Here is a 27,006-nt window from a genome sequence, read left to right as displayed (position 1 = left end):
TCTTGGAATTTTACCTAACTGTGAATTGAGGAAGAAAAAGACTTCTTTATGATGCTCTTGTGTCTTAATCAAATATTTGCAACTGAATTGGTATTTCTTCATAAATGAAGACTTAAAGAAGGATTTGCAAAGTTGATTAGTCCAAAAAAGGCCAAAGAGAACCTGGAAAAAGTAGCAAATGAGTCTAAAACTGGAGTTTTCAAGGAGTCCTCAGAGAACTCATATTAGAGCTACATGGGCAGAACTTAAACTTAAATGTTCCAACACTATTGCATCACTCTGCAATTATTCAAAAAGTGTACCTATTTGGCCTCAAACCTGTGGTATTTTTAATTGATTCAGTGATTTCTTTAAGGGAGCCCCTTCTATCTATGCACATTTTCATGTTTTATACAAAAAGTGAAAATTATAGAGGGTTGTAAGTGGTACTAAAAGTTTTTTTTATTAATCTTCCATTTATTTATTTATTTGTAGGTTATATATGTAATTCACTTTTTACATATTTCCATATGACTTATATTGATTTTTATTTATTTATTTATATATATATATATATATATATATTTATTATAGCTTTTTATTTACAAGATATATGCATAGGTAATTTTTCAGCATTGACAGTTGTGAATCCTTTTGTTCCAACCTTTGTCCTCCTTCCCCCCAACCCCTTCCCCCAGATAGCAGGTTGATAGTTTCTTCTAGGAGAGCCTTTTGTGTTGGGGAAAAACAGTTGTCTGGAGACTGTCTCCTATTAGTCTCCTTGGGGTTGAAAACCTGTTCTCTTTCTGTATAGAAGCTATCAATAGTCCTTTTGATTTTTTACTCATTTTTTAAAAAAAGCCTGTAGGTTATCAGCTTCATCTGCAGAACAGGGATAGGTGTATGGATGGGTAGCTGTCCTGCCAACTGCCCACAAATAGCAGCGAGGTACGGGAGTGCTGTGGGAAAGAATTCCCCACCAAAAGTAACTCAGGCCAGCAGAGCTGCTGAGCAGCGGAAGTGCCCTGAGAAGAGACCTGCTGTGTGGGTTAATGACTGCTTTGGGGCTAGAAGTTGAGCAGTGAAAGTGTCACTATCCCAAGCCAAAGCCCGCAGTGGGGCTGTGGGTATTAGCAGCTGACCAGGTAATAGCCCTGTAGAGACCGGAAGTGTCCCTGCCCAGGGATGCACTGCCATGCTGCAAAAGTTCTATTGCCCCAGGTTGAGCCCCTCTCTGTGCTTCCTTGGCTGTGCCTCCCAGGCTGTGCCCCTCTGCTGTAGAGATTTGTAACTCCTTGCAGAATGTAGCTGCACAGCTGTGCTGTGGTCAGTGCTGAGTTACTTCTGGTTTTGAGTGTGTATAGCCAAATCTTGTTAGGTTCTGGTGTTTTTTATAGTATCCTCTGTCTTTGGCTTTAAATTCTCTGCCAGTTTACTGCTTTGTAATCAAGGTAGAGCAGTCAGCCTATGCCAGAGTCGTCTCTATAACTTTACTAGCCACAGAGGTCACCCCTGCCCTTGGTCTGCTCAGGACGCTAGTCTCTCCTATCTCCCTGCCTGCACTGGTCTGTTCCCACCCCTCAGGGCAAACCTGCTCTGGCAATCTTTCAGATCATCTTTGGTTGGTAAATTGTTGTGCTTCTAATCTCTGTGAATTTTAGCAGTCAAGCGCTATTTTTGAGGCTGAATTTAAGGTTGGTTGTGAGGGCATGAGAGGAACATAGAAAGTCGCACATACCTTCTTCACTATCTTGGCTTGGGCCTCCTCCCCCCCCCCCCCCCCAATATGAATGATATTGGAAAGAAAAGCCAGAGAAAATGAAAAAAAAAACAAAAGGAAAAAAAAAGAAAGGAAGAAGGATAAAAATAGTATGTGTTACTCCCCATTAAGTCTCAATAGTTCTCTCTCTGGATGCATGTGGCATTTTCCATCCATCAAGTTTATCAATATTGCCTGAGAACACTGAATTGCTGAGAAGAATCTAGTCTATCATAGTTGATCCACACAATTTTAATTGTTGCTGTGCCTAGTGTTTTCCTGGTTCTGCTTGCTTCATTCAGCATCAGTTTATATAAATCTTTTCAGACTTTTCTAAAGTAAACATATTCATAATTTTTATAGAACAACAATATTCCATTACTTTCATATACCATAACTTATTCAACCATTCCCCAACTTTTGGGCATTCACTCAGTTTCCAGTTCCTTGCCACTACAAAAAGGGCTACTACAAAGATTATTGCACATGTGGGTCCTTTCCCACTTTTATGATTTCTCTGAGCTACAGATACAATAGAGGTACTGCTGGATGAAAGGGTATACACAATTTTATAGACCTTTGGACATGGTTCCAAATTGCTCTTCAGAATGGTTGGATCAGTACTTGAGAGGTTTTAATGGATCATGATACAGTTATTATGTGTCAGATATGAGATTTGAAATCAGGCCTTCTTGACTCCAAGACTAGATACCCTCTACCATAAACCTGTTGTGAAACTACTCTAAATAAAAATTGATATTTAACTAACAGGATACTTTTTCTGGAAGTAGATTATGGTACATTGGATCTCCAAATTCCTAGGTTTTCTTTTGGTTGCTAATATTTGGCAATTTGATTACTAGAATGAAATAGTTGAAGGCATTCCTAGGTCTTAAATTAGATTTGACCATGACAGATGTTCCTACAAAAAATATAGGCTGAATTTTACTATTTCATAACAACATCTGGGCCATGTTTGTCACTATAGGACAGAATAAAGAGTAAGAAGAATTTTTGTGTTAGTAAACTTAAAAGTCAAGAATGTACTTACCATCTGGGATTGCTTTGACAAGAGTGGCTCACCATGCCCACGGAATTACCCTAACTGAAATATTCCCATGGAAAGATAATGTGCTTTGCAACCGGTTCCTTCATATTCTTCACATATTCCTCAATTCTGTTTATTTTCACTGTCTATCCCCCATGCCTGTAATTTTCATTCTCCTCTTATTTGTCTCCTGTTTTTTTGGCTTTCTTGAAATCCTAACTTTTGCAAGGAGACTTTCTCAATCCTCCTTAATTCTAGATAATTTGAAAGATTATTTCCAGTTTATTTTGAATATATCTTTTACACAATAGTTTGCATGTTGTCTCCCATTGAACTATAAGTTCCTTAGAGTGTGGGTTATTTCTTGCCTTTTTTGTATTTTCAGCATTTAACAGAGTGTCTGTCCCAGAGTTAGTATTTAATAATTGCTTGTCAACCTAAATTAAGTGGAATTGCTAGTAGATAAGCTAAACTGGAATGTAGAATACGTGAAGGAGAATAATATAAAATAATGTTGGAAATATAGGTTGAAGCCAGATTGTGGAGGGTCATAAATTCTAAAATGTTTCTATTTTATACAAGAGGTAATAAGGAACCACTAAAGATTTATGAACAGGGAAGGGAAATTGCTTAGATCTGTTTCTTATGAAGATTGTTTTGAAAGCTTTATGAATGATAGATTGGAAAAATATGAGACTGCAGGCAAGAAGACCAATTAGGATGTTATTACAATGGATTGGGTAACAGTTAGTAAAGATATGAATTAGGCTGGTGGCAGAACAAATGGTGAGAATGATGGATACAATAGAAATCATGGGAGTAGAAACCATAGGGCTCAGCAATAAATTGCATATGGGGAAAAGGAAGAATCAAAAAGAACTCCAGTATTTTGAGCCCAATAGCTTTGGAAAATGGGGATGTCTTCTACAGAAAGAGAGAAATTGGAAGGAGATTTATGGGAGGGGGACAGGGAAGGCAAGATGATGGGCACAATCCTGGACATATTGATTTTGAAGTCCCAGGAGGATATCCATGTTAAGGCTATCCAATAGTAAATGAAGATGCAGAAATGGAGGTTAGGGAAAAGATTATGGATGAACATATATATTTGAGAATTATTAGTACAGAGATGATAATTGGACCAGGAGGAAAAAGGAGATAATCAAAAAAAAAAAAAAGAAACTAGAAAGAGAACTTAAGACAGATCCTTGGTAGGGAGAGACACTCATGAAGAGAGAGAAAGGGAAGGACAAACCAGAAAAAGAGAATAAGTAGTCATCAGTTTTCAGTAGAATAGAGAATGAACAGTATCATAGAAACCTAGGTGAGAAAATGCCACAGGAGGAAGGGGCTAAAAGTGTTAAATGCCATAGGTAGATTAAGGATGATGAGAACTAAGAAAAGGTCATCAGACTTAACAACTGAGAATTACTGACCTTTGAGAAGTCAGCTACAATTTAGTGCTAGGGTTGGATGTCAGATTGTAAGGAGCAAAAAAGTGAATGAGTGGTGAGGAAATGGAAGACATAAGCATCCTTTGCTTTTTATAGCAGTTTAGGAGGGAAATGAAGGAGTGATAGGCAATGATAGTTGAGCAAATTGAAAACTGAAAGGGAAAGTGTTTTTCCCCCAAGTATGGAAGAGAATGTTTTTCAATCACTTGAAATGAGTCAATAGATAAGAGAAGATTAATAAGAGAGAAAGGGAAAATGATTGGAAAAGCATGCTCCCTACAGAGTTGATGATGGATGGTATCAATAGCCCAAGTGAAAAATTACCCTTGAAATGGCAAATAAAAAACTTTAAGTCTTTGTAATAGGAGCAAAGAGGAAGAGTTTGATGAAGTTGTATAAAGATTTTGGGATATGAAGGAGTAAAAATGAGAGAAATTATGATGGATAGTCTGCCTTTTTCTTACAGAAGGAAGAGAAGTCCCTTTATAGGAAAAGGTTTTCCTCATCTGTAAAAAAGGGAAAATAGTGCTTACCTCTTAGAGTTGTTGTGAGGATGAATTATATTAAAGTGAAAATGAATTATATTAAAATGAAAATGATTATACATCACTTTACAAACCTTCAAGCATTATGTAAATACTAGATATTATTGTTGCTGTTAGAAGTTGTGCTTTTGCAGAAAGAAGTATGGGATCATTGAAAACACTAGTTTCCTAAATGTAATCTTGCCTAATCTCTTCCTCTTATTCAATTATGGATCCAAATAATTGTACATTTTCTGGCTGTGTTCATGCTGGTGGAGTGACTGCATTGGTTGTCTTCCAAATGTGTATCATGATATGGGCAAGAGTCATTCTTTATCAAGAATTTATTTGTGTTTTCAAATGTCATAGGGTCAGAATGGAGTCAGTCTAATCTCGTGAATGATCTTTTGCATTATCAAAAAAAGATTAAAATTAGTTTTAATATTCAGTTTGTGTATTCAGCATATTTTATTGTTTGAAAATCGATAATCCATGAATAACATATACATGACTTAACTCAAACATTAAGTTAGTTAAGTCATACATTAAATTATTCAGAATGATCCTGAGGATTTACTGCTATGAATAATGAAACTTTATTTGTTTTTTCCAAAGTGCAAATAGATAATAATTCAATAAAAAGTAATACTAATAGCAATACTAATACCTCCAGGGCTTCATTGAAAGGAGTGAGAAATCTTCATCTTCAAAATAAAATATCTGCCTGATGTCTCTCATCATATTCTTCCCCCCAATACATACTTCTGCCTCCTGGCTTCCTTCAGTTCTCAACTCAGTTCCCACCTTCTGTAAGAAGCCTTTCCCCCATTCCCTTAATCTAAGTGCCTTGCCTCTGAAATTACTTCAAATTTATCCTGGGTATAACTTATTTGTACATAATTGTTTGTATATTGTCTCCTCCATCAGACAGTGAACTCCTAGAAAGCAAGGACTCCTTCCATCCTCCCCCACCCCTTTGTTTCTCTAGAATTATTAGGTGCCACAATGCCTGGCACCTAGTAAATACTTGCTAATGAATTGACTGACATAAAAAGGTTAGAATCTAAGATTCTCTGTTGAGTACATTATAGATATGACTGTGAAAGGTACTGCATAAATGCAGGCCATGTGAAAAAATGAATTAGTCTTAGAAACTTCCTGAGATAAAGTCTAAGACACTGTAGTATGATTATCTCTAGATTCCAAAATTACCTTTAAATAAGGTATAGAATTAGAATGTGTTAGCAAGGCCTTTGTGTATGTGTATGTTCTCTAAGTTACAGATATCTTCTTTTTGACATACTGTAAAAAAGGAATATTAATAAAGGAATCACAACCTGTTTAACCTATAAAGTCTTCAGACATCCCTTCTAATGATGATATTATGATATGAATGTCATTTTTGTCCCAGTCATTTTGTTGATGCAAAAGGGACATGCTGGACAGTGTATGACTTGACATGACTAAACTAGGCAATTCTCTGTGGTATGATATTATAACAAATGCCAGTGACTTAGTATAGAAACTGAAGCTCAATGATAATTAGGATTGCCACTGCTTGTACTGGAGTGGTAGGAACATATGCTCTAAACCCTGCCAATTATCTTTTTTGTTTTTCCTTCCTCCCTCGTTCTTTCTTTTCCTCTTTATCTTCTTCCCACTCTCCCTCCCTCCATCACCCCTACCTTCCTTTCCTGCCTCCATCCTTCCTTCGGTCCTTCCCTCTCTCCTTTCTTCCCTCCTTTATCCCTCCCTCTATCCCTCTCTCCATTCCTCCCTCCCTCCTTCTCTTCTTCTTCCCCTCCTTCAATTTATATTTCCCTCTTTCCTTTCTTGCCTCTTTTATTCCCTCCCTTCCTTTCCTCTTTCCCTTCTTTTTTCTCTCTCATATAAGACAGGCCCACCACAACAGAGAGCTTGAATATAGTTTGTAAGCCACACAGTACACTCTAGAGGATCAGGTCCTTGAAGTCTGAAGCTTTGCCCTCTACCTGTTTGCTAGCCAACTCTAAATTAAAGTGAAAACTGAAATAATTAAAACTGTCACGAGCTAACTAAATGTGTTTTCTCTTCCATAACAGGTGAAGTCTTTGCTTTTAATCAGAAATTTGAAAAGTCCAAAGGGTCATGGCATGTAGGTCTTTAGGGTAATTAACATTTAGTATATTTCCTTTTATCTATCTTTTTCCCCCTTTGTTCTAAAATCCCTAAGTATATTCAATCAATCAAGCAAGCAACTAGCATTTTTTAACCCTCTAGGGGTCCTCAAACTACGGTCTGAAGGCCAGATGCAGCAGCTGAGGATGTTTCATCCAGGGCTATGACGTTTCTTTATTTAAAGACCCACAAAACAAAGTTTTTGTTTTTACTATAGTCTGACCCTCCAACAGTCTGAGGGACGGTGAACTGGCCCCCTATTTAAAAAGTTTTAGACTCCTGGATCATGGGCCAAGCTGGGTGCTTAGGATACAAAATTTAAAAAAAAAAAACGCAAACATTTTCTTCTTGAAAGAAGCTTCCATTCTATTAGGAGAGTTTACATTTACACCCATACATAAGCCAGTATGTATCTAAAAGACATTTAGTAATTTTGTCAGAAAAGACATTAATAACTGATTGGACTTAGGAAAGGCCCTTCCTAGCAGTTGAGTCTATCTTTTTAGCTGAATTCATAGGAATTTAAAGACACAGATGTGAAGATGCAGTGTGTGTGTGTGACAACTTCTGTAAAAGTATGGAGATAGGAGATGGAGTGTCATGTTAAGGAAAAGAAAGAAAGCAAATTTGCGTGGGCTGTAGAGTATGTGAAGTATGCGTAACAAACCTGAAAGGCTGTGTTATTGCCAAAGTATCTTAAAATTCTCTTCCTTTATTTCTTCTTTAATATTTCATCCCCCCTCCCCACATGCCTTTCCTGGACCTATCCCAGAATCCATTCCAACTGCTTGTTTGAGATGGAAGTTGCCAATTCATTTCCTCCCAGAAGCTTGGAGAATTGCTGTATCTTACCATTCTCCCTGTAACTGCTTCTTAAGGTTCTCCAGGCTTTGACATCTTTTCTGTTTCTTTGACTTGTCACTAGTCTGCACCTTTATTACTTCTGGGTCTTTCCATCTGTTCTGTGGAAGAACTTTTTCTATATGTTGTTATTCCATTTGGAATACAAGCTTCTTGAGGGAATGGATTGTCATGGTTTCTCTCTTCATATCCTCAGCATTTGGCATAATATTTGATACAAAGTAATCACTTAATAAATGCTTAACAAATAATAAAAGGGCATTGGATAGAGTCCTGGGTCTGGAGTCAGTAAGACCTGAGTTCAAATTTGTTTTCTGATAATAACTGTGACTCTGGACACTTACTCTCTGCCTTAGTTTCCTCAACAGCAGGGTTGTTGTGAGGATCAAATGAGATAAAATCTGTAAAGATTTAGTACAGTGCATGGCACATAGTAAGCGCTTAATGATTGTTTCCTTCCCTTTCATACATTAATTCTTTCTGCTTTTAATAGGCCTTTCCCATATAAGATTGATCAAGCAGTAAAATTTAGAGTAAAGCAAGATAGTAATTAAGGATTGCTAGCAAGAAAAAGCACATGATTTTTAAGTTATTCAACTACACAGTCTAATGACTTAAATTTTTTCCCAAAATTTTACATGTTATAAATCCCAAATCATCATGAATCAAGAAAAATTCAGAGAAAAAAGAATTAAAAGCATACCCTTCATATATTGTTGACAGCAGGATTTATCTGATGAACAAATGCTGGGTCAACAGATAGGATGCAACAAATTCCCATACAAGAAGAATTCAGTATTTTAATAATCCGCATTTGTGAAAATAGGAGGAAATAATGTGTAAAAGATCCTCTAGTTCATAGATTTGTTGAGTAGCTATTGGGCTACACTAAACTCCTACTCTGCTGATTTATTGTAATATAGAGGATCATAAAGTCAAAGATCTTGAAAAGACTTCAGAGGGCCATCTAATTCAATCAATTCATTTTGCAAGTGAAGAAACTGAGACCTATGTATGTTAAAGGGATTTTCCAAGATCATACAGGTAGTAGTAAATAGTATAATTTTAGAATCTATTGATTCCCCAGGTTCTTCAAGAATCTGGAATTAATATGACAATAATAAACAATCCCTCAAACCTAGACTTAGTGATTAATGGTAGGAACTGTACAATAAATCACTGCAATTTTTAAAATTTTATGTCGCTGAATAACTAGCTCTAAGACAGATGACCTGGTGATCTACAACTCAGAAGCTCAGTTTTTCACTGACTGATTATCCCCATACTACAAATATAGACCTCAAAAAATCCTGGAGAACCTAACCAATAAACTAATCTTGATTCCTAAATATTTAAGTAATGTTTTTAATAGATGTCAGAACACTATATCATCATTTCTAAAATACACAAAACATAAAACTTTCAAAATGTAGTGGTGTGGGTGAGATAAACATTTGAGAGCAGGATGGAGTCATTCCTGTTAATCTATCTTTTCGCTTAACTATGGCAAGAATATTTCCAATGAGCTTATAGAGGTTGAACATACATTCTAATCCTTTTATTCAGTTTTAAAACATATTTATTCTATAACCATGTAAGCATTTCTAGAACATTGAAAGTAAAAGAATAACAACAGGGTAGTGACTTATTCCTAAATATATCTATGCTTTGTCTAAAAAAAATGAGGATAAAATAATAACAATTGATCAATTAACAAATATTTAATAAATGCTTGCTATATACTTACTATGTGACAGGTACTTTGTTAAGCACTGGGGATACAAAGGCAAAGAAAAAAAAAATTTTTAAGTTAATAAATACAAGAACAGATTGATTGAAAACTTTACCTAGCTTTAAAAAGAACAGTGCCCTCTAATGGCTTAGAGCTTGTAATGTAGAAAAGATTTTATCTTCAACCTTCAAGAAGTTCTAAGAAGATGACTATAGAGATGATAGTAAAAAGGATGTTTGTTAATTACATGGGTTAGAAATTATGGGAAGGACTACCAAGTTCACATACCTATGGTGGGTTCAGGAGCATTTTGGCAACATTTTCTCCCTCTTACCTTTTTTCTCTTCTTTTTCCATCCTATACTCCTTCCCTCAATTTTCTTTCACATTTTCTCCCTGCCAGGTTTGGAGCTGGGAGACCAATATAATCTTTTTCTTTTCTTTCTTTCTTTCTTTCTTTCTTTCTTTCTTTCTTTCTTTCTTTCTTTCTTTCTTTCTTTCTTTCTTTCTTTCTTTCTTTCTTTCTTTCTTTCTTTCTTTTTCTTTTTTTTTTAAATCAAAATAGGTCCAAAAAGCTTGAGAAACAATATTATTCTATTCTAAATGCATCAGTGCTTGTGAACTTAGGAGTTACTATTGAAAATTATCTCTTCAATTTATGAAATTGTATTTGATTGATTTGAATATTTGTCCTGAGATAGAAATTTCCCTGAAAGTACTTTCACTTGTAAACACTTATAAAATGTTTCTTTATCTCGAATTCAATTGTGTGTTTTTTTCAGTATCATTCAACCAGTCAAACATTCTATTGTCTATTGCTTAATGATGAGAATTGTGGGCTGGGAGAGGATAGAGATAATCTTGATAGCCAAATCCTGTACTAGAACAATGCTCTTAACAAACTTTCAGTCTTGTGATGCCTGCTAATTGGAGTGACAGTCAATGAGCAAACTTATACAGCAGAACCATCATTACTCTGGAGTGTTATTTATCTTAATCTGGTGACTTAAACTAATAGAAGGTAAAAGAATGCTTTCTTAGCAGTTCCTTATTTATCATGGTTTATGACTCTTTAGCCACTTCTGTTTTATTTTTCACAGTTCACCGATTGCTGTGGTAGAGAAAAGAGAAGAAAAATAAAATCTAAATAGGTCTGCATTTCTCCCATCCATTATGTTCTAAGCTGTGGTATTCTTATCCTCAGTGTAAGTACAAAAATCATATTTGTTGTTATTGTTTTTCTAAGCTCTTGATGCTATATTTATATGAATATATAACATTAAAAAATCCTCATGTATTTTTTCTTCCATATATTGAAACACATGCTCTGAGGCTACTCTCCCATCTTTTATTTATACTGGCAGACTGGGTCTCCGGCCTCAGGATTGCAAGCCTAACTTGGAAGGGCTAGAGATGGCTTTCTAATACTTTGTCTCATAAGATCCTACTTCTTTGTTTTCTCCATTGATTATCATGTGATATTAATAGTCAGTCAGACTTAATAGCTATTAGAAACAGGTACTTACTAAAGCAGCATAGTTTTTAAAAAGAAGTTGGTTCAAAAATCCTTTTTAACTACAAGCAAATTTTCTTTCAAGTGAATATAGAGTCCAAAGGAAAGTGGCCTCAATTTTAGGGTGCATGGAGCAAAAGGGTAATAAGCAGCTCCACTCTGGAGCTCCTGACTAAAGTCCTTTTTTTCCCCTTTGGGAAGGTATGGTTTTGTATAGCTGTCTTCTGGGTTTTTTGTAGGGTCTATGTATCTAGTGTCTCTTAAGCTCCCAGTGTAAACACTGCTGCCCACTACTGTAGTATAGGTGACAGGGCTAGGATATCCATTAGGCATCCTAAAATCTTCATTTTTGAAAATTCAGAAGTTAATTCTCTGAGTTTGGGGTGTGGGTGTGGGGGGTAGGACAAGACAAAAGTTATTTTTACCTTTTTCTTTAGGAATCTGGCTAGATTGTTTTCTCTTTGTAAGAGCTTAATAACTGCTTTTTGACCTTTTACCTAATCCTCCCAACAATGATTTGCAACATCCATAAGAATCAAAGGAAATTTCCTTATCATTTAATTTTGAATGCTCAAAATTTTTGAAAAATTCTTTATTCTCTATTTCGGAAAAAAAATTGAGTTTTATTTGAGATCTTTGAGAAGAATTTGTTGTATAATTTTAACATCTGAAAGGCATAGAAAAAAGCAAGGTAGCCTATATTACAAAATATACTGTATTTATTTGGAAAAAATCAGGCATAGTTTTAAACATTCAATTTAATTATAGTAAACGAACAGGCATGTTTACAATAAGGACATTGCATTCTGTTATGAATTATTGAGGTTAGGTATAAGATGGTAGAACCATTCAAAGGAAGATACAGATCTTGAAGTAATAGTTATTCACATTGAGCAAAGAGAGAAATAAAAAGATTTTTTTGTCCTTCATGGCTATACATTTACATACACAGAAGAGAATAGTAGTTATTTAGTAATAGTTTATAAATGTCATGGACACAGTTTCAAGTTGATGAATTTAGAAAATGAATCTATAAAGTCTTTAAACTTTAAAAATAGGATTAAAGTACAAACATTTCAATATTCAAAGAAGAAGATTACAAAAGAAACTGTGAACTTTTCATTTAGCTATTTTTTTTCAGTTGTGTCTAACTATTCATGACTTCTTTTGGAATTTTCTTGAGAGGTTTGCCATTTTCTTCTCCAGCTCATTTTACAGATGAAGAAAATGAAGCAAATAGGATTAACAAATTCCCAAGGTCATACTGCTAGGGAGTGTCTGACACTATATTTGAACTCAGGTCCTTTTTGTCTCCAGGCCAGACTTTCTATCTATTGCACTGCATAGCTCCCTATAAGTTTCTTTTACATTTAGTTTTTGAAAGTATATTATGTTATATTTAACAAGGTGTAACAAAGCTATCTGTTTTTCTCCTCTTTTGTTCCTTTTTTGGTATTTTAAAAATGTTTTATTGATTTTTAAAATTTAAATCTATTATTATCCACCAATTTCCTCCCTTCTCTCTCCCCCCCCCCCCCCCGACTGAAGTTCCATATAATGGAATGGCTCTTTAAGGGAAATAAATCAACATTTGGGCTAATTCTCAAGATGTGTGTCTCATTATCTACCACTTATTCATCACTTCTCTGACAAGAGATGGGCATAATTGATCACAGCTTTGATTGGAATTAAGTAGTATTTCAGAGTTGTTTCCTTTTACATTATTTAGCTCAAAATAAATCCTAAAACGTAATATACTTTCAAAAATTAAAGTTGCCCAAATTAACATTTGTACTTCTTTCTTTCCCCAACAAGGATGCAAAGAGTGAGGTGTCTTGCTTTATTCCTGGATTAACAATTTTGATACTGTTAAAATCACATAACTATATTCTTTACCTATTTGTAAAAATGGGAGAGAAAAGCTCTAATGGCATTTGATTTTGTGAGATGCAGTCCCAAAGACTGCAATTATGCCATTTTTCATATTTTAAGACAGCTAAGTAGATAGAGCACTAAATAGAGCAAGAGCTGAATTAGAATCTGATCTCCAATATTTACTAGCTATGTGATCTTGGGCAAATTATTTAATCTATATCTGTATCAGTTTCCTCATAATAATTGAGATAACTGACACCCATTTCCAAGATTGTTGTGAGAATGAGATAAAATAAGATCTGTAAAGCATGTTGCAAATCTTAAAGCCCTACATAAATATTATATATATTTTTTATCATTATTATTTTGCCTTAATTACAGAAATGTTCACTTTTCCACTCAGTTGTAGTCTCATTCTCAAATTCAAGGGCAATTTAAGAGAGAGATTTCTTTTGCCATAATATAAACTAGTCTTTGAAAAATCAAATTATCCAAATTCAGACTTGATCCATTTATAGGCTCTCAGACTCCATTCAAATATTCTGAAAAAATGATAAGGAAATATATCATTTAATAATGGATTAACAATAGAAATGCTTCATCTAATATCGTGACAGTTCTATCTACAATTTTTTCAAAAAATCAATCAGAGCAGTAAAGTCACAAGTGTTCATTCATAGAGGAAAAACCAATGAAATATTTGAAAGTTCCAAATGTACTCAGTTGACCATTTTATACTGAGTCATAGTTATGTAGGCTTATGCCTACCTGTTTTTCCATTTGCATATCTAAAATGTAATTGAGGATTTACCTCCTTAATTATCTTTTCTCCAACAGAAACCATAATCCTTTTCTGCCTGGGATCGAGGGGAAAACTGAAAGAAAAAAAAGAGACAGAATAATATTCCTTTATTTCAGATAAGGGCAGTGACATTAGATTGTGTACCCTTTGTCTTTCATAATCAAATCAATCAATCAACAAGCACTTTTAAATATCCTTACTATTCACCAAGACATATAATGACATATGAATATATATGTACACAAATATATACAAAATATGTAGAAGATAAGCACATTTTACTTTTCTTCTCTTTTAGTTTGAAAAAAACTTTGCTTTATGAATACATTGAATTAGTGTGGCATTTTGTTTTGTAGATGATTCTTTGAGTAAGAACACTTAACAAAAATTCTAAGGAATTACAGATCTTCACAAAGAAGGATCATCTTCCTTATGTCAAAGAAACAATATTCAGAGCATCACAGACAGGTGGGAGATCACTTTAATCTTAAATCTTTGTCCCTACTATTTAAGGGGCAGTTTACTTTTTAAAAAATTTTTAATTTTTTATTTTAAAGAGAGTTTGTCAGGGCACATTTTGGTAAAGCCAGTTTAAGCCTTTCATTATGTCTCAAAGGTTCTCTTATTCATTCTTTATTCTTTCTTTTTCATTGCCTCCCAAAAAGGAATCTTTTCCCTTTGGTTTTGCATAAATTAAGGTAAATCTACACATACCTTATTGGTAACAGATGTTCCATACAAACTGTTTTCATTTTGGGTAGTTTCTTTAACTGGAAAACAGAGAATTTATGTTAGTGTTTATAGTTCATTTTATAGGGAATGGACAGAAAAAAAAAAGGAAAACCAGTGATTAAAAACTTTATCACCCATAAGGAACCATGACATCATAAAATGTATTTATCTGTAGGTGGAAGTAGAGAGGCTACAAGAGTTACTCCTTGTGATGTGAAAGCGAAAAGGACCTGGTATCTTTCTCCTCTTGGCATTAGTGAGTCCAACTTTTAAACTAGGCTCAATTTCAGTTAAATTACTAGTCACATCTAGCCTCTAATATTTATATTTTCATCCTTCTATTTCCCTACTATGCTAGTCAGAGAACAAAAAAAGTTGCCTTTTTGACATTCTATGAAGGTCAATGATAGAGAAGTAAATTGCTGCTTTACCTCTAATTCATAAAAAGACTTTTCCATTCTTTGGCTCATATGCATTCTCAATTTCCTTCTGTCTCTGTCTCTGTCTCTTTTTATCTATTTCTTCCATTCTTAGTCTCTCCTCTTATGCCCACATATAATATTGGAAGGAAAAATCTTGTAATCACGGTTCCTTTAAATAATGTAGGTAAGATGGCAATGGATTGAGATTCTACTGCCATACTTTTCAGCAGTGCTTCTTTCCTTGATATGCACTCCAAATTTGTAAACAAAGGTCCTTTTATTATGATAATAATCATCTCACAGCTGGCTCATTAATCTCCATTTCATCATTACTGCTATCCTCCTCCCTTAGATTATACCAGTGCACATAGGTGCTTTGGGTGCACTTCTTAGCTGGCTATGATGTTTAATACACAGCAGAAATTTCCAGCTGAACTCTTAGGATTTTTGTTTTTTGAGAAATCTTTCCCAATTTTCCTCAATACAAGTATCTTACTCTGATATTATATACAATTTGTCTTATCTGTAGCTGGCTTGGACAAATTTGTTTGCACATGTTCTTCTCCTTTAGACTGTGAACTCATTGAGGGCAGGGACTATCCTTTGCCTTTGTATCTCCAGTGCTTAACACAGTGTTTGGAACACAGTCCATACTTAATAAATGCCTACTGACTGAGCAGACCATTGCAAAGACAAAATTTCCAGCAATAGACTCTCTATTCTTTATGGTACAATTCTACTTTCAAACTATCTCGGTCTATTGTCGTAAAAAGCACATTGGATTTGGAGTTTAGGGTTTCTAAACTGACTTTGCATTCTGTATTTATTACAGCAGTGGGAGGGATTTCCTTTCAGTGGACTCCAGTTTTCTAAAATGAGGTGTTTGTACTAAAAGTCTAAAAAGTTCTTTCCAGCTCTTAATTCTATGATCAATTTCTATAATGCCGACAATTCTTATGTTTTTTTCTTAATTTCCATGGCTATAGGTCAGGCTTTAAATATAGTATAAAAACATCCCATTAAATGAGTCTGAAATGGGAGATAAATATTTCACATTGTCAGATGTGTATTTCACTAGGAATTTTCTAAAACAATGAAATCACAGATCCAGGTTTTTTTTTTTAAAGGCCTATAGATGATCTCTAAGATACTGACCTAAGATTCAATTTTTAATTTGGATTTATTTCATAGATGTTTTATTCATATCAGAATTACTTCCCTCCTTAAGTTCTTCAGGCCAAGCTAGAAAAAGGCATCACTTCTTTAAGAACTCTTTTGTCCTCCCCTTCCCATTACTACTAGTAGCCCAAGGAAATTTGAACCTCAAAATCAAGACCAGAGTTGGACCTAAAGTAGCTTAAATGTTGCCTCTGCAAATACCTTTACTCATTTTCATTATTTACTGTTTATAGTTCTTTCCAAACAATCCTAGAGCACCTAATAGCTGCTATTAAACTGGAGGCATTGGGGTCTTAAATTTTTTATGCTTATGATTTGGACAGCTTTGTTTTTGGATATACTTACAATCTGGATGGTGTACAATGGTAATTTTATCTGGAAAGAAAAAAAAAATATGGTAAATAGTACTGCTTAGTTTGTTCTGAGGGGTTAAGTTTAAACAATGCTCTCCTTTCCCCTCCCTCTTTCCCTCCCTATTGGAAGTTACTTTTTCCCTTTTAAGTAATTATGAAATTTCACAGAGGATTAAAAAATAAAATAATAAAAATTCTAATATTAAACCACTACATTTTAACTAATTTTTTAATCACCCTGAGAGCAGGGATAGAGTTCTTTCTTCTCTCTCTTTCTCTCTCTCTCTTTCTCTCTCTCTCTCTCTCTCTCTCTCTCTCTCTCTCTCTCTCTCTCTCTTTACAGTGTTTTGTAAACCTTATAGTGCTATATAGATATTGGTTATTAATAGCAATTATTGTTTTGCATTTTTCCTTTTTCAGTCTTTGAATATACTAATGCTTGTTAATTGAAGATATTCATCCCTGATACTTAATGATACTTAAGAATATGTGAATTTCTAGTCTTCTTCAGCACAGTTAGGGTCATAAAAATAGTTTAGTCAATTCTCAGCATTCTTTGTGAGTAGAACTATGGATAAGAATGAAAAAGCATTGGTAATAATTATCCTAGTAATTTAAATTAGGCTTCAGGAAGCATTGTGATTTGGGATAAATTTAATTTATCAGTTATATTTTCTTTAGGGTAGCATTAAATTTGTTTTTCACCATTGAGCACATGATAATTAATGTCAAGGAAAGTCTTCCCTAAAGCATTCTGGTATATGTGGGAAATCAGTCTGAGTTAATATGGATAATTAAGAATAGACCATACCTGTGTGATAGAGAAAAAATTGATAGCTAAGAATGATATAGAATTAATTATAAAATTTTTAACATGAGTAATAATAACTAATTATTAGCATGGTTGTGTGGCTATTGGTCATGGAACACTTTAGTCGTGGAAGAATTAAGCTTGAGAGTAACCCAGAGGGCAGAGTACATGGTGGACAAGTATACTATATCTAAGAAAGAGTAGTACAGAAACTATGGACTCAAGAATATTATCTGGGAGATATATAAATGGAAACTAATGTGAGTCAGTCACATTTTAAGAGCAAGGGCTACCTATGTGCTCAGTGATCATACAAAGAGATTTTGCAAAATATTCCTCCTAGCATAGTGGTTGGAACCCATATTGAGAATTTAGAGATGAGGTGAACAAAAATTAAGCAATGGAAAAGTCATGTGCCTTTGTGGAGGGAGTAGCAACATTGATAAGTTCCCAGTGCTAACAAAGAGAATGATTATAAGAGCTCTGGGATTTGGAGTCAGAGGACCTGGTTTCAAATCCTTATTTAACTAGTTACTTGCTGTGGCAAGATTCAACCTCTCTGGACCTCAGTTTCCTTACTAGTAAAATGAGGGAATTGGATGGGATGATTTCTGAGGTTTCTTCCAGCCCTAAATTTGTGCTCCTATTCTCCATGTGGTAATTAATAATTTTCCCGAAGTTTTTCATATCTATTACTCATAAGTTTAAAAAAATTAGCTAATTTACCATAGAAGTGTTCTTCTTCTGGTCTCTTTCCAATAATGCAGTCTCGGAGCTGTCGTAACTTTTCCTTAAGAAGAAACATATCCTCAAATAAATGTTAATAATTATAGTTTTGTCATTGACTAAAATGGAATGCAGAAATAGATTTTATTTTAATTTTACCAAGCTATGGTATGTTTCTGTGCTGTAGCAGCATTTGAAAGCTACTCAGGAACAAAAGTAATAAGTCTCAAAAGAAGGCCAGCTCTGACCTTCTTTTCCTTCCTTGTTCCTGCTGCCAACCAACTAGCATGCAAGCCAACATGCAGTGTGTACTTATATCTCTGATTATTTAATATTTTATATCTCATATTCCCCAAGGCTATATTCTGGTCCTCTTCTCTTTCTTTTGTTATTCAGCTGTTCAATCATGTCCAAGTCTTCATGAACACAGTGTACCAAGCCCTTCTATCTATCCTCTGCCATAACAAAAGATTATCCAAATTCGTGTTTGTTGTTTCCATGACACTACCCTATGCTGTTTCACTTGGTGATCTCATCAGTTCCCATGGGTTTAATTTATCATTTATATGAAGATGATTTTCAGATTTCTTTCCAGCCCTAATCTCTCTCCTGATCTCTACTCTCATATCTCTGTCTATTAAATATCTTGAATTGATGTTTTTCCTTTTTAAAATTTTAATTTAATTTATTTTTAAATAGTATTTTTCCAAGTATATGCAAAGATAGTTTTCAACATTTGCCTTTTCAAAACCTTGTATTCCAAATTTTTCTCCCTCTCTCTCCCTTTCCACTCTCCCCTCTCCCCAACACAGCAAGCAGTTCAAAATCCAATAATGCAAACATATTCAATTCTTCTAAACATATTTCCATATTTGTCATGCTGCACAAGAAAATTCAGATGAAAAAGGAAAAAAAAAACCACATTGAACTGACATTTTAAACTCCATATGTTCCAAATTGAACTCATTATCTTTTCCTCTAATTTCTTCCCTCTTTCCAACTTCCTACCAAGGATACCATCATGTCCCAGTTATTAGGGACACAACCTAGCTATTTAGGTCTTGACTCTGAGTCTGGCTTACTATCTTATGCAATTCAGTGATGTCAAACTCAAATAGAAATCCTCAATTCCTCCTTCTCTTCCACCCCTCATATCCAATCAGTTGCCAATACTTGTAGCTTCCACTTTCATAATATCTCCCATTTATCTCTTTTCTTTCTTTGGATACTGATACTACTCTGGTGCAGAGTCTTACCACCTTGTACCTAGAATACTGCAACAATTTTCTGTTTGATTTCCTGTCTCAACTCTCTCACATCAGTCCATCCTCTACTCAGTTATCAAAATGATCTTCCTAAACCATAGTTTGATCATGTCACAACCCTCTTTCCTCCTTTCAATAAACTTCAGTGACTCCCTATTACCCACAATTTGGTTTTCAAAGCCCTCCATAAACCTTCTTTATGTGTTCATGAAGATGACCAGTTTTGCTACTCCTACCTCATCAGTATACTCAGTTGCTTCTGCTTCTCTGATTAGAGCTCTGAAGAATGGAGCAAAAAAAAAAAAAGTCTTTCCTTTACAGAAGACTTAATATGCCAGCCTTCTTTTCTACCTTCTGATAGTATCCTTTTGAGCTTCCTTTTGTATTTTGTCTTCACTCATTAGATTATAAGTTTCTTGAAGGCAGGGACAGTCTTGCTTTTTTCTCATTTTGTCACCTTCATTTACTACAGGGCCTGGCACATCTCACAGAAGTTTATTGTATCATATTGTGCTTCTGTAATTCAGTGATACTCTTCTTTCTGTTCCTTGAATTTCCCAAATTTATGCGTTTTTACTGGCTTTCTTTTATGTCTGTGATTTTCTCCCTCATTATCTCTGCCTTTTGGCTTCCTTCAAGTCTTAAATAAAATCATACTGCCCACGTGCAGCAGCCTTTTCTCATCCCTTTTAATGTTAATGGGAAGAAGGCAGTGCTGCCATTTCCAAGACTCCTGTGTCTAACATGAAATACTTCTTATCCTTTAGAATTTATTTGGCAAAGTACTTTTTACAGTCTTTTTTGGTCTGTTAAGAAAGTCTTAGACTTACTATAATGCTTATTAATGTGTGAAACCCAAAGAATATCAGATCTAGCCACCTTTACCTACAACTAGGACTGGAATTAGACTAAAATAGAGTAGACATTTGCTAATGTGATGTGATTTAAGGACAGATCTCTGCTCTGAATGATTTCCCTCCTGCCACACTGCATAAATAAATTAGGGATTTGTTCTTTTGGTTAACTAATTATTTCTAAAGATATTTTCTTTTACATGAAATTTTCTTTGGGATGGGCAATATAGTACACTCAATCAGTCACTTCTTATTTGGTATAGGTTATTGTACTAATTGTTTCCCCTTAAGAGTATTGAGAGAATGGATTTTTTTTTGTGGTAAGGAGGGCAGCATAACTTTGGAACTAGACGGACAATCCATGGAGATTAATCTTAGACTTTCATCATCAGAACTATATAGGATATCTTGGTGGTGAGTAGGGCCAAGACATGAAGAGGTGAAAAAAAAAAGTTGAGAGACTAGAGATAATCTCTGAAAACAGGGCCTGGTTACCTGCTGAATAACTTCAAGTCCACTTTTTTCAGTTTGCCACTGTTTGAATTTCTTCAAAGCATCATCAACAGAAAGTTCTCCAGTTTTTACTTTTTCTTGCAAGAGGATGAGTTCTTCTTGGCCAGAGGGGATGCAGCATTTCAGGGCAGAACACTGTTGATTGTCTATTCGGATTCTATCTAGATTAGTGCAAGGGAGAAAATTTCAAAACATCAGTCAACAATTAAATGTTTTTATTTGTCCCTTTCTCTTTAAATATTTATTAGCAGTTGAAGAGTAGATAATTGTAGGTGATTTATGACAATTGAGACCCTGGAAGATTCATGGGGCATTAAAAATAGAGAATTCACTTTATAGGAAGAAGATTACTACCTTTTTATTGTGTGTTGAAGATTGTCTAAGCTGTCCACCAGCATCTGATTAGTTCTTTCAGGCAGACAGTGATAGAAAATGCAGAAACATCAGAGGAGGCTAAACCTAGCTTTTCTATTTCACTTCTGTTGATTCAACACATGAGAAAAAAAATTTCCAACTACAGATGGTGCTAGGTATAAAGCACTGGACCTAGGGTTAGAAAGAGTTGAGTCCAAATGTGATCACAGATAAATAGCATCTATGCTACATTGGGTAAGTCACTTTTCCTGGTTTTTCAGCTGTAAAATGGGATTAATAGTAATATCTACCTCACAGGGATTGTTGTTAGAATCAAATAAGATTATTTATAAAGCACTTAGCATGATGTTACTACACATAGTAGGTTCATTTAAATACTTGTTATTTTAAAAAATAATATTTCCCCCCATTACATATTAGAATAATTTTCAATATATATTTTTATGTGATGAATTTCAAATTCTTTCTTTATTTCTCCCCTTTCCCTTCCCTGAGATGACAAATAATCAGAAGACATGAACAAAAAAATGAAATGAATGAAAGAATGAAGGGAAGAAGGAAGAAAAAAGAAAGAGAAAAGTAGTATACTTCTGTCTGTAGTCAGACAATATCAGTTCTTTCTCTGGAGGCATATAGAATTTTTCATAATTCTATGATTATTGTGGAGCATTGTATTGTTGAGAATAGCTAAGTCATTCACAGTTCATCATTGTACAATATTGCTATTACTATGTGCAATGTTTGCCTAGTTCTATTTACTTCACTTTGCTTCAGTTCTATTAAATTTGTCTAGATTTTTCTGAAATCATTTTGCTCATCATTTCTTATGGCATAATGATATTCCATCAAAATAATATATCAGAACTTATTCAGGCATTTATCAGTGTATGGCCCTCCCCTCAATTTCTATTTCTTAGCCACCACCAAAACAAACAAACAAACAAAAACTCTATAAATACTTTTGAACATATAGAACCTTTTCCTTTATTTATTTATTTATTTATTTATTTATTTATTTATTTATTTATTCAGTCATTTATTTGTTTGCTTGTTTATTTATCCATTCATTCGTTTGCTTATTTATTTATTCATTCATATTCATTATTCATTCATTTATTTATTAAATTTCTTTGGGATACAGAGCAAGTAGTAGTATTGTAACTCCCTTTCCCACTTATATAAAAAAAAAAACAATCATTAGTGAGTGATAATGAACAACATGATTTCAGAGTTGTAAGTGATCTCAGAAACTATCCAGTACAATTTTTGTCTGATTAAGAATCCTTTCAACAACATATTCCACATGTGGACATTTGCTTGGACATCTCTTGTGAAGAGTAATTCAAAACCTCTCAAGAAAGCCAATTCCATTTTTAGATAGCTGTTATTGAAATAAAGTTTTCTAAATATAGATCTAAACTTGCTTCTTTGCTACCCCTTCCCCCACTGCTCTTTATTTTATTTTCTGGGACTAAATTGGAAAAAATCCAATTCTTCAAAAACTTGAATGCAATTCTCATGACCCACATTGAGATTTCTTTTTTTTTTTTTTTTTGTGATAAATATCACAGGTTGTTTTTTGTTTGTTTGTTTCTAAATCTATCTTTGACATGACTTTGAAACTTTTATTATTCTAGTTACTCTATTATTAAGCTTATCTATATTATTTTTAATTTATGATGCCTAGAACCTAAACCAGCACCATCAGCCAAGGGCAAAATATAGGAAAATTATTACCTACTTAGGTGATAGCCCTCCTTTCATGTAATCCAATACTGCATTTGTCTTTTTGTTTGAATCACATATTCTTAGCACTGGTAAGTACTACCACTTATAGTAGTAGTGTACCCAAATACTCAGGTTAGAAAAACTTCTGTGTAGCTATGAATTCCTATTTTATGCATTTGAAATTAATGTTTTTTAATCCAAAAGTATCACATGCATCCTTGCAATTTCATCATAATAAAGTTGTCCCAATGCTATAGGTTGTCCACATTTTCTGAGATGTTGATTCTATCATCTTCTATATTAGTCATTCCTTCTAGCTTTCTACAGATAATGATAAGCATGCCATCTATGTTTTTAAACTAGTTATTGATAAAAAAAATTGTTGACTAACACCAGAATAATACAAGAGCCCTGAGATTCTTTTTAAATTGGCAGGAAAACAATGGATCCAACAATATAACTGGTTTCAAATATCAAATAATCTGGCCACTGTCTCTTCATTTTTTCCACAACATTAGTCGGGAAGATGGTTACTGAGTCAGAGAAAAGATATTGAAATTTGCAGTTTCAGAACTGGGAGTTACTTTGAACACATGGGTTTTCTTCACTCTTGTGACTCTGTCAAGTAGTGTCCTTACCAAATACTGAGTGCATCAATGGGAAAGTATGGCCCAAGTTTATGTAAGGATTGTGATGTATTTATAAATTATGCATTTACTTTGATATTTGTGATGATTATGTTTAAGCTGTAAAAATGTTATTATTATGAGTAGTTGGTGATATAAATAGAACACAGTGATATTTAGCTGAGAGCGAAAGTGGTGAATAAAGAATATTTCCTTACAACAGTTTTTGCCCTGGGATTCTGAGAGAATTTGAATGAATTTCATGCTGATGGTGTTTTTCTGGGAAACTTATTGTGCTATGTCCATATAATCTCTATGAGAGGTACTATGTGCAGGTTTTTTCAGGACCTTAAAATATAGTTCACTTGAGTTGGTAACTTGAAATTATCAAGGACAATTTAATTCTTTCCTGATAGCTCGTGCATAAATTTCTTATTATTTCCTAGTTTCTTTGTCCTTTCTAGTCCAAAGACACTTCTCTTTGGAATTGAAAACAGAAGCATAATAAAACTGGATAACTTTTCCTTCTTTTTGATTTGAATTATCACATTATCCACCCCAAACAATATTCTCATCCTTAAATTTGCTTTCCTGCAATATTGCCTTAAAAAAAAACTTTTTTGCCCTGAATTTTATTAGCTTCAGTTCATTCTTATATTCCTGATGTTATTTTCATACATTGTTGTATTCTTTTGTATTCATTTGTATTCATCCTTTGTTATCTATTGTTGTTTACTTTACTTGTGTTTTACTTTTTAGAACACTATTTAGGTTTTTTCCTTTTATTTTTATTTATTTATTTTTTTGCTGAGGCAATTAGGGTTGTCACTTGCCCAGGGTCACACAGCCAGGAAGTGTTAAGTGTCTGAGGCCAAATTTGAACTCAAATCCTCCTGATTTCAGGGATGGTGCTCTATCAACTACACCAAGTAGTTTCCCCTATTTGGGTTTTTCTTGGCAAAGGTACTGGAGTAGTTTGCCATTTCCTTCTCCAGCTGATTTTACAGATGAGTAAACTGAAGCAAGTAGGGTTAAATGATCTGCCCATAGTCACACAGCTAGTAAGTGTCTGAGGCTGGATTTGATCAGAGAAAGAAAAGACTTTCTGACTCCCATCTTGGAACTTGATCCACTATGCAATAGTTGTCTGTACTTGCTTCTATTGTTGGTATATTTTAACAAATAAAAATGGTTATTGAATTGCCTATGCTTCCACATCATTACATTTAGGCAACTTCTCATTTCTTCTCTTTTTGTTCTTGAGAATACTGTTCCTGAGAGCTTACCATGTCTTTTAAGTTCTCTTGTGTAATTTAATATGGGCCTTTTTACTGATCACTCCTCTCTTTTGCTCTCCTAAATTAGAGCAGATTTCAGATCATTCTTAACTTTCCTCATCTTTTCTCTTACAAATTCAAATATGCTGAAGTAGTCATCTCTCATCATCCTCCCCATCATTTCCCATGCCAAAGCAATTTGTTTCTCTACCTTTTGAATGATGGAATTATCATTAAGGTAAGTCAAGAAATGTTTGGTTGCTTTGCTTTTGATTGAGGGAAAAAAACTTCAACACATGTCTGTGTAATCAGGGACCTTGATAATTACTATGTTATATCACCATGATAAGTTTTGTGATCTGTTTCCTAAATTCTTCATCTATTTTCTCTTTCTAGGTTATTCATAGCAAGTGTCAATGACCATATTGCTTCTCTTTGTGCTTCTGTTAATCTTTACCCAGATGATTTCCTCACTATTTCAATCCCTCTAGTGTAAAGGTCTGAAACTCTGAGTTGGTGCACTGGAATCAGACAACAGAGCACTTAAGGCTAATTACTGATTGGACAATACTCTATTAGCATATGCTTGGAAAATGGCCTTTCCCTCTATTCTGTGCTGGCTCGATCTTTTGGTGTATACAGAGAATTGTAGGAGGGATTAGTGGATGGAGTAAGACAAGCCAGAGTCACTTTGGCTGTGGATGAGGAGAAGGGAGGTCGCGGAGATCCTGCGTCCATTCCCTTCACTTTCCCCCCTAAAGACCAAGAATAAAGGCCTAGGACTTTTGCTTATCCTGATTCTGGCTGATTCTAAGGCATCCAGGGTGCTAACTTGGACTTCACATTCTAGTATCCACATTCTTTCTTGGTGTAATCTTGGCTTTCACCAGTGTTTATTATATTATTTTTCATTCTGGACTAAGAAAAGTATGCTTAGGACTGGCATACACTCTATCATCATTGTTATTAAGGTACCAGAAGAACACAAAAGCCTCTGTCAGAGTATCATTTGGGAGTATTTTTTCAACAGTATCCTCTATTTTATTTGTAAAAGTCATTATAAAGTATTAGTTTAATAATTTGTTATTAATAATCTTTAACAATCCAATGAACTGCTATTTTATGTCCTAGAAAGCATTTTGATAAACCTGATAAATTTTTGAGTTGCCTTCTTATTTCAACTTTCAGAAAATAGAAAAAGATCTGAATATGGCCAATGAAGTAGAACCATCTGAAGAAATGAAAATGAACATGAAAGAAAATATGATAAAATGATTATTCCATTTTAACATTTGGAACAGATAAGAGCAAAATGCTTAGCCCATTAAGACATGTGCCCTAGACATGGAGACAGTGCACTTCAAAAAGATAAGAAAAAAACCCAACAAAAATGGGGCCTGAGGAATAGAATGTCATCAAAAATTATTTCAAAGAAGACTGAAGTAATTTGTTAAGAAACTCATGAATAAGCCCAGATTTTAAAAAGACAGATACAAAGAGTGAAGTTGAGTAGGGCAGCTAAAGAAACTTAAAAATTTGCATGATCTTAACAGCAGGATGATGGGAAAAAAGGCCTATATATAATTATTATCTCACTTAACCTTCTGTCTCTTCCCATTTTATGTAAGATCTACAAGACACAGCAACCAATAGGAAGATGGAAAGAGAGAGTGGTGAGGGCCAAGAATGATTCTAAAGTTAAAATTTGTATAAAAAGGTGTGCTGTTAACAGAGAAGGAAGTTTCTTCCCCAGGATAAATATCCACATGGTGAAGTAAGAATCAGAATATTTAGGATTGAATCCTGGCTCTGCCATTTACAACCTTTGTCACTCTAAGCAAGTTAACTTTGATTGTGAAAGATTTAAGAGACTCATTGAAGTTTCCTGAGTATATGTGTGCATCTTTGATGATGGGGTGGAGATAGGAGGAGGGGAGGCATGGTCAATCTTGTGGCTTAGGAAAATCCCTTTGGCAGCTTTGTGGAGGATAGAATGGGAGGCACCTTTCTTGTTCCTTAAAAATACACCCTCATTGCCTCCATATTTAAAAACACTTGATTTTCACCATCCTTGAAAGCTAACATATATCTCCTTTTCTTTTCTTTTTTTCTTTTTCTATTTCTTTTTCTTTCCAAAAGAAGAGAAATGAGACAGGAAGAGAAAATAGATGTTAGTTAATTGAAAAACATTAACCTAAAAAAATAAGTATTTAATAACTATCTTTTGCCTCTAGCTTAAAAGATAAACTCCTCAGAATGTCTTTTAATAATAATGGCTTACATTTATATAGAATCTTAAGATTTGAAAAGCACTTTGCAAACATTATCTCACCATATCCTATAACATCTTTTTGAGATACATGTTATTATAATCATTTTCCAGATAAGGAAAATGATGCACACAAGGCATGCCTAGGATCACAAAGTAGTAAATGTCTAAGC

The 27,006-nt window shown here is 34.2% G+C and overlaps 1 protein-coding gene across 1 annotated transcript in view; it reads right to left on the bottom strand.

Annotated features, from left to right (window-relative positions):
* Positions 1 to 12,568: 12,568 nt before the first annotated feature.
* LOC111721305 (B-cell scaffold protein with ankyrin repeats-like) overlaps positions 12,569 to 27,006 on the bottom strand; it is a 77,091-nt gene continuing 62,653 nt past the window's right edge. Inside the window, exons 5-9 of the mRNA XM_031943851.1 lie at positions 20,541 to 20,719; positions 17,927 to 17,990; positions 16,382 to 16,411; positions 14,418 to 14,473; positions 12,569 to 13,776 (exon numbers count right to left, since the gene is read on the bottom strand). Coding sequence (XP_031799711.1) covers positions 13,717 to 13,776; positions 14,418 to 14,473; positions 16,382 to 16,411; positions 17,927 to 17,990; positions 20,541 to 20,719 — 389 coding nt within the window. The 3' untranslated portion in view covers positions 12,569 to 13,716. The remainder of the gene's footprint in view (positions 13,777 to 14,417; positions 14,474 to 16,381; positions 16,412 to 17,926; positions 17,991 to 20,540; positions 20,720 to 27,006) is intronic.

This window comes from Sarcophilus harrisii, chromosome 6 (assembly GCF_902635505.1).
Source record: "Sarcophilus harrisii chromosome 6, mSarHar1.11, whole genome shotgun sequence".
Lineage (NCBI taxonomy): Eukaryota > Metazoa > Chordata > Mammalia > Dasyuromorphia > Dasyuridae > Sarcophilus > Sarcophilus harrisii.
Note: the sequence above shows the minus strand (reverse complement) of the source record. Positions and strands in the feature narration are given on the sequence as shown.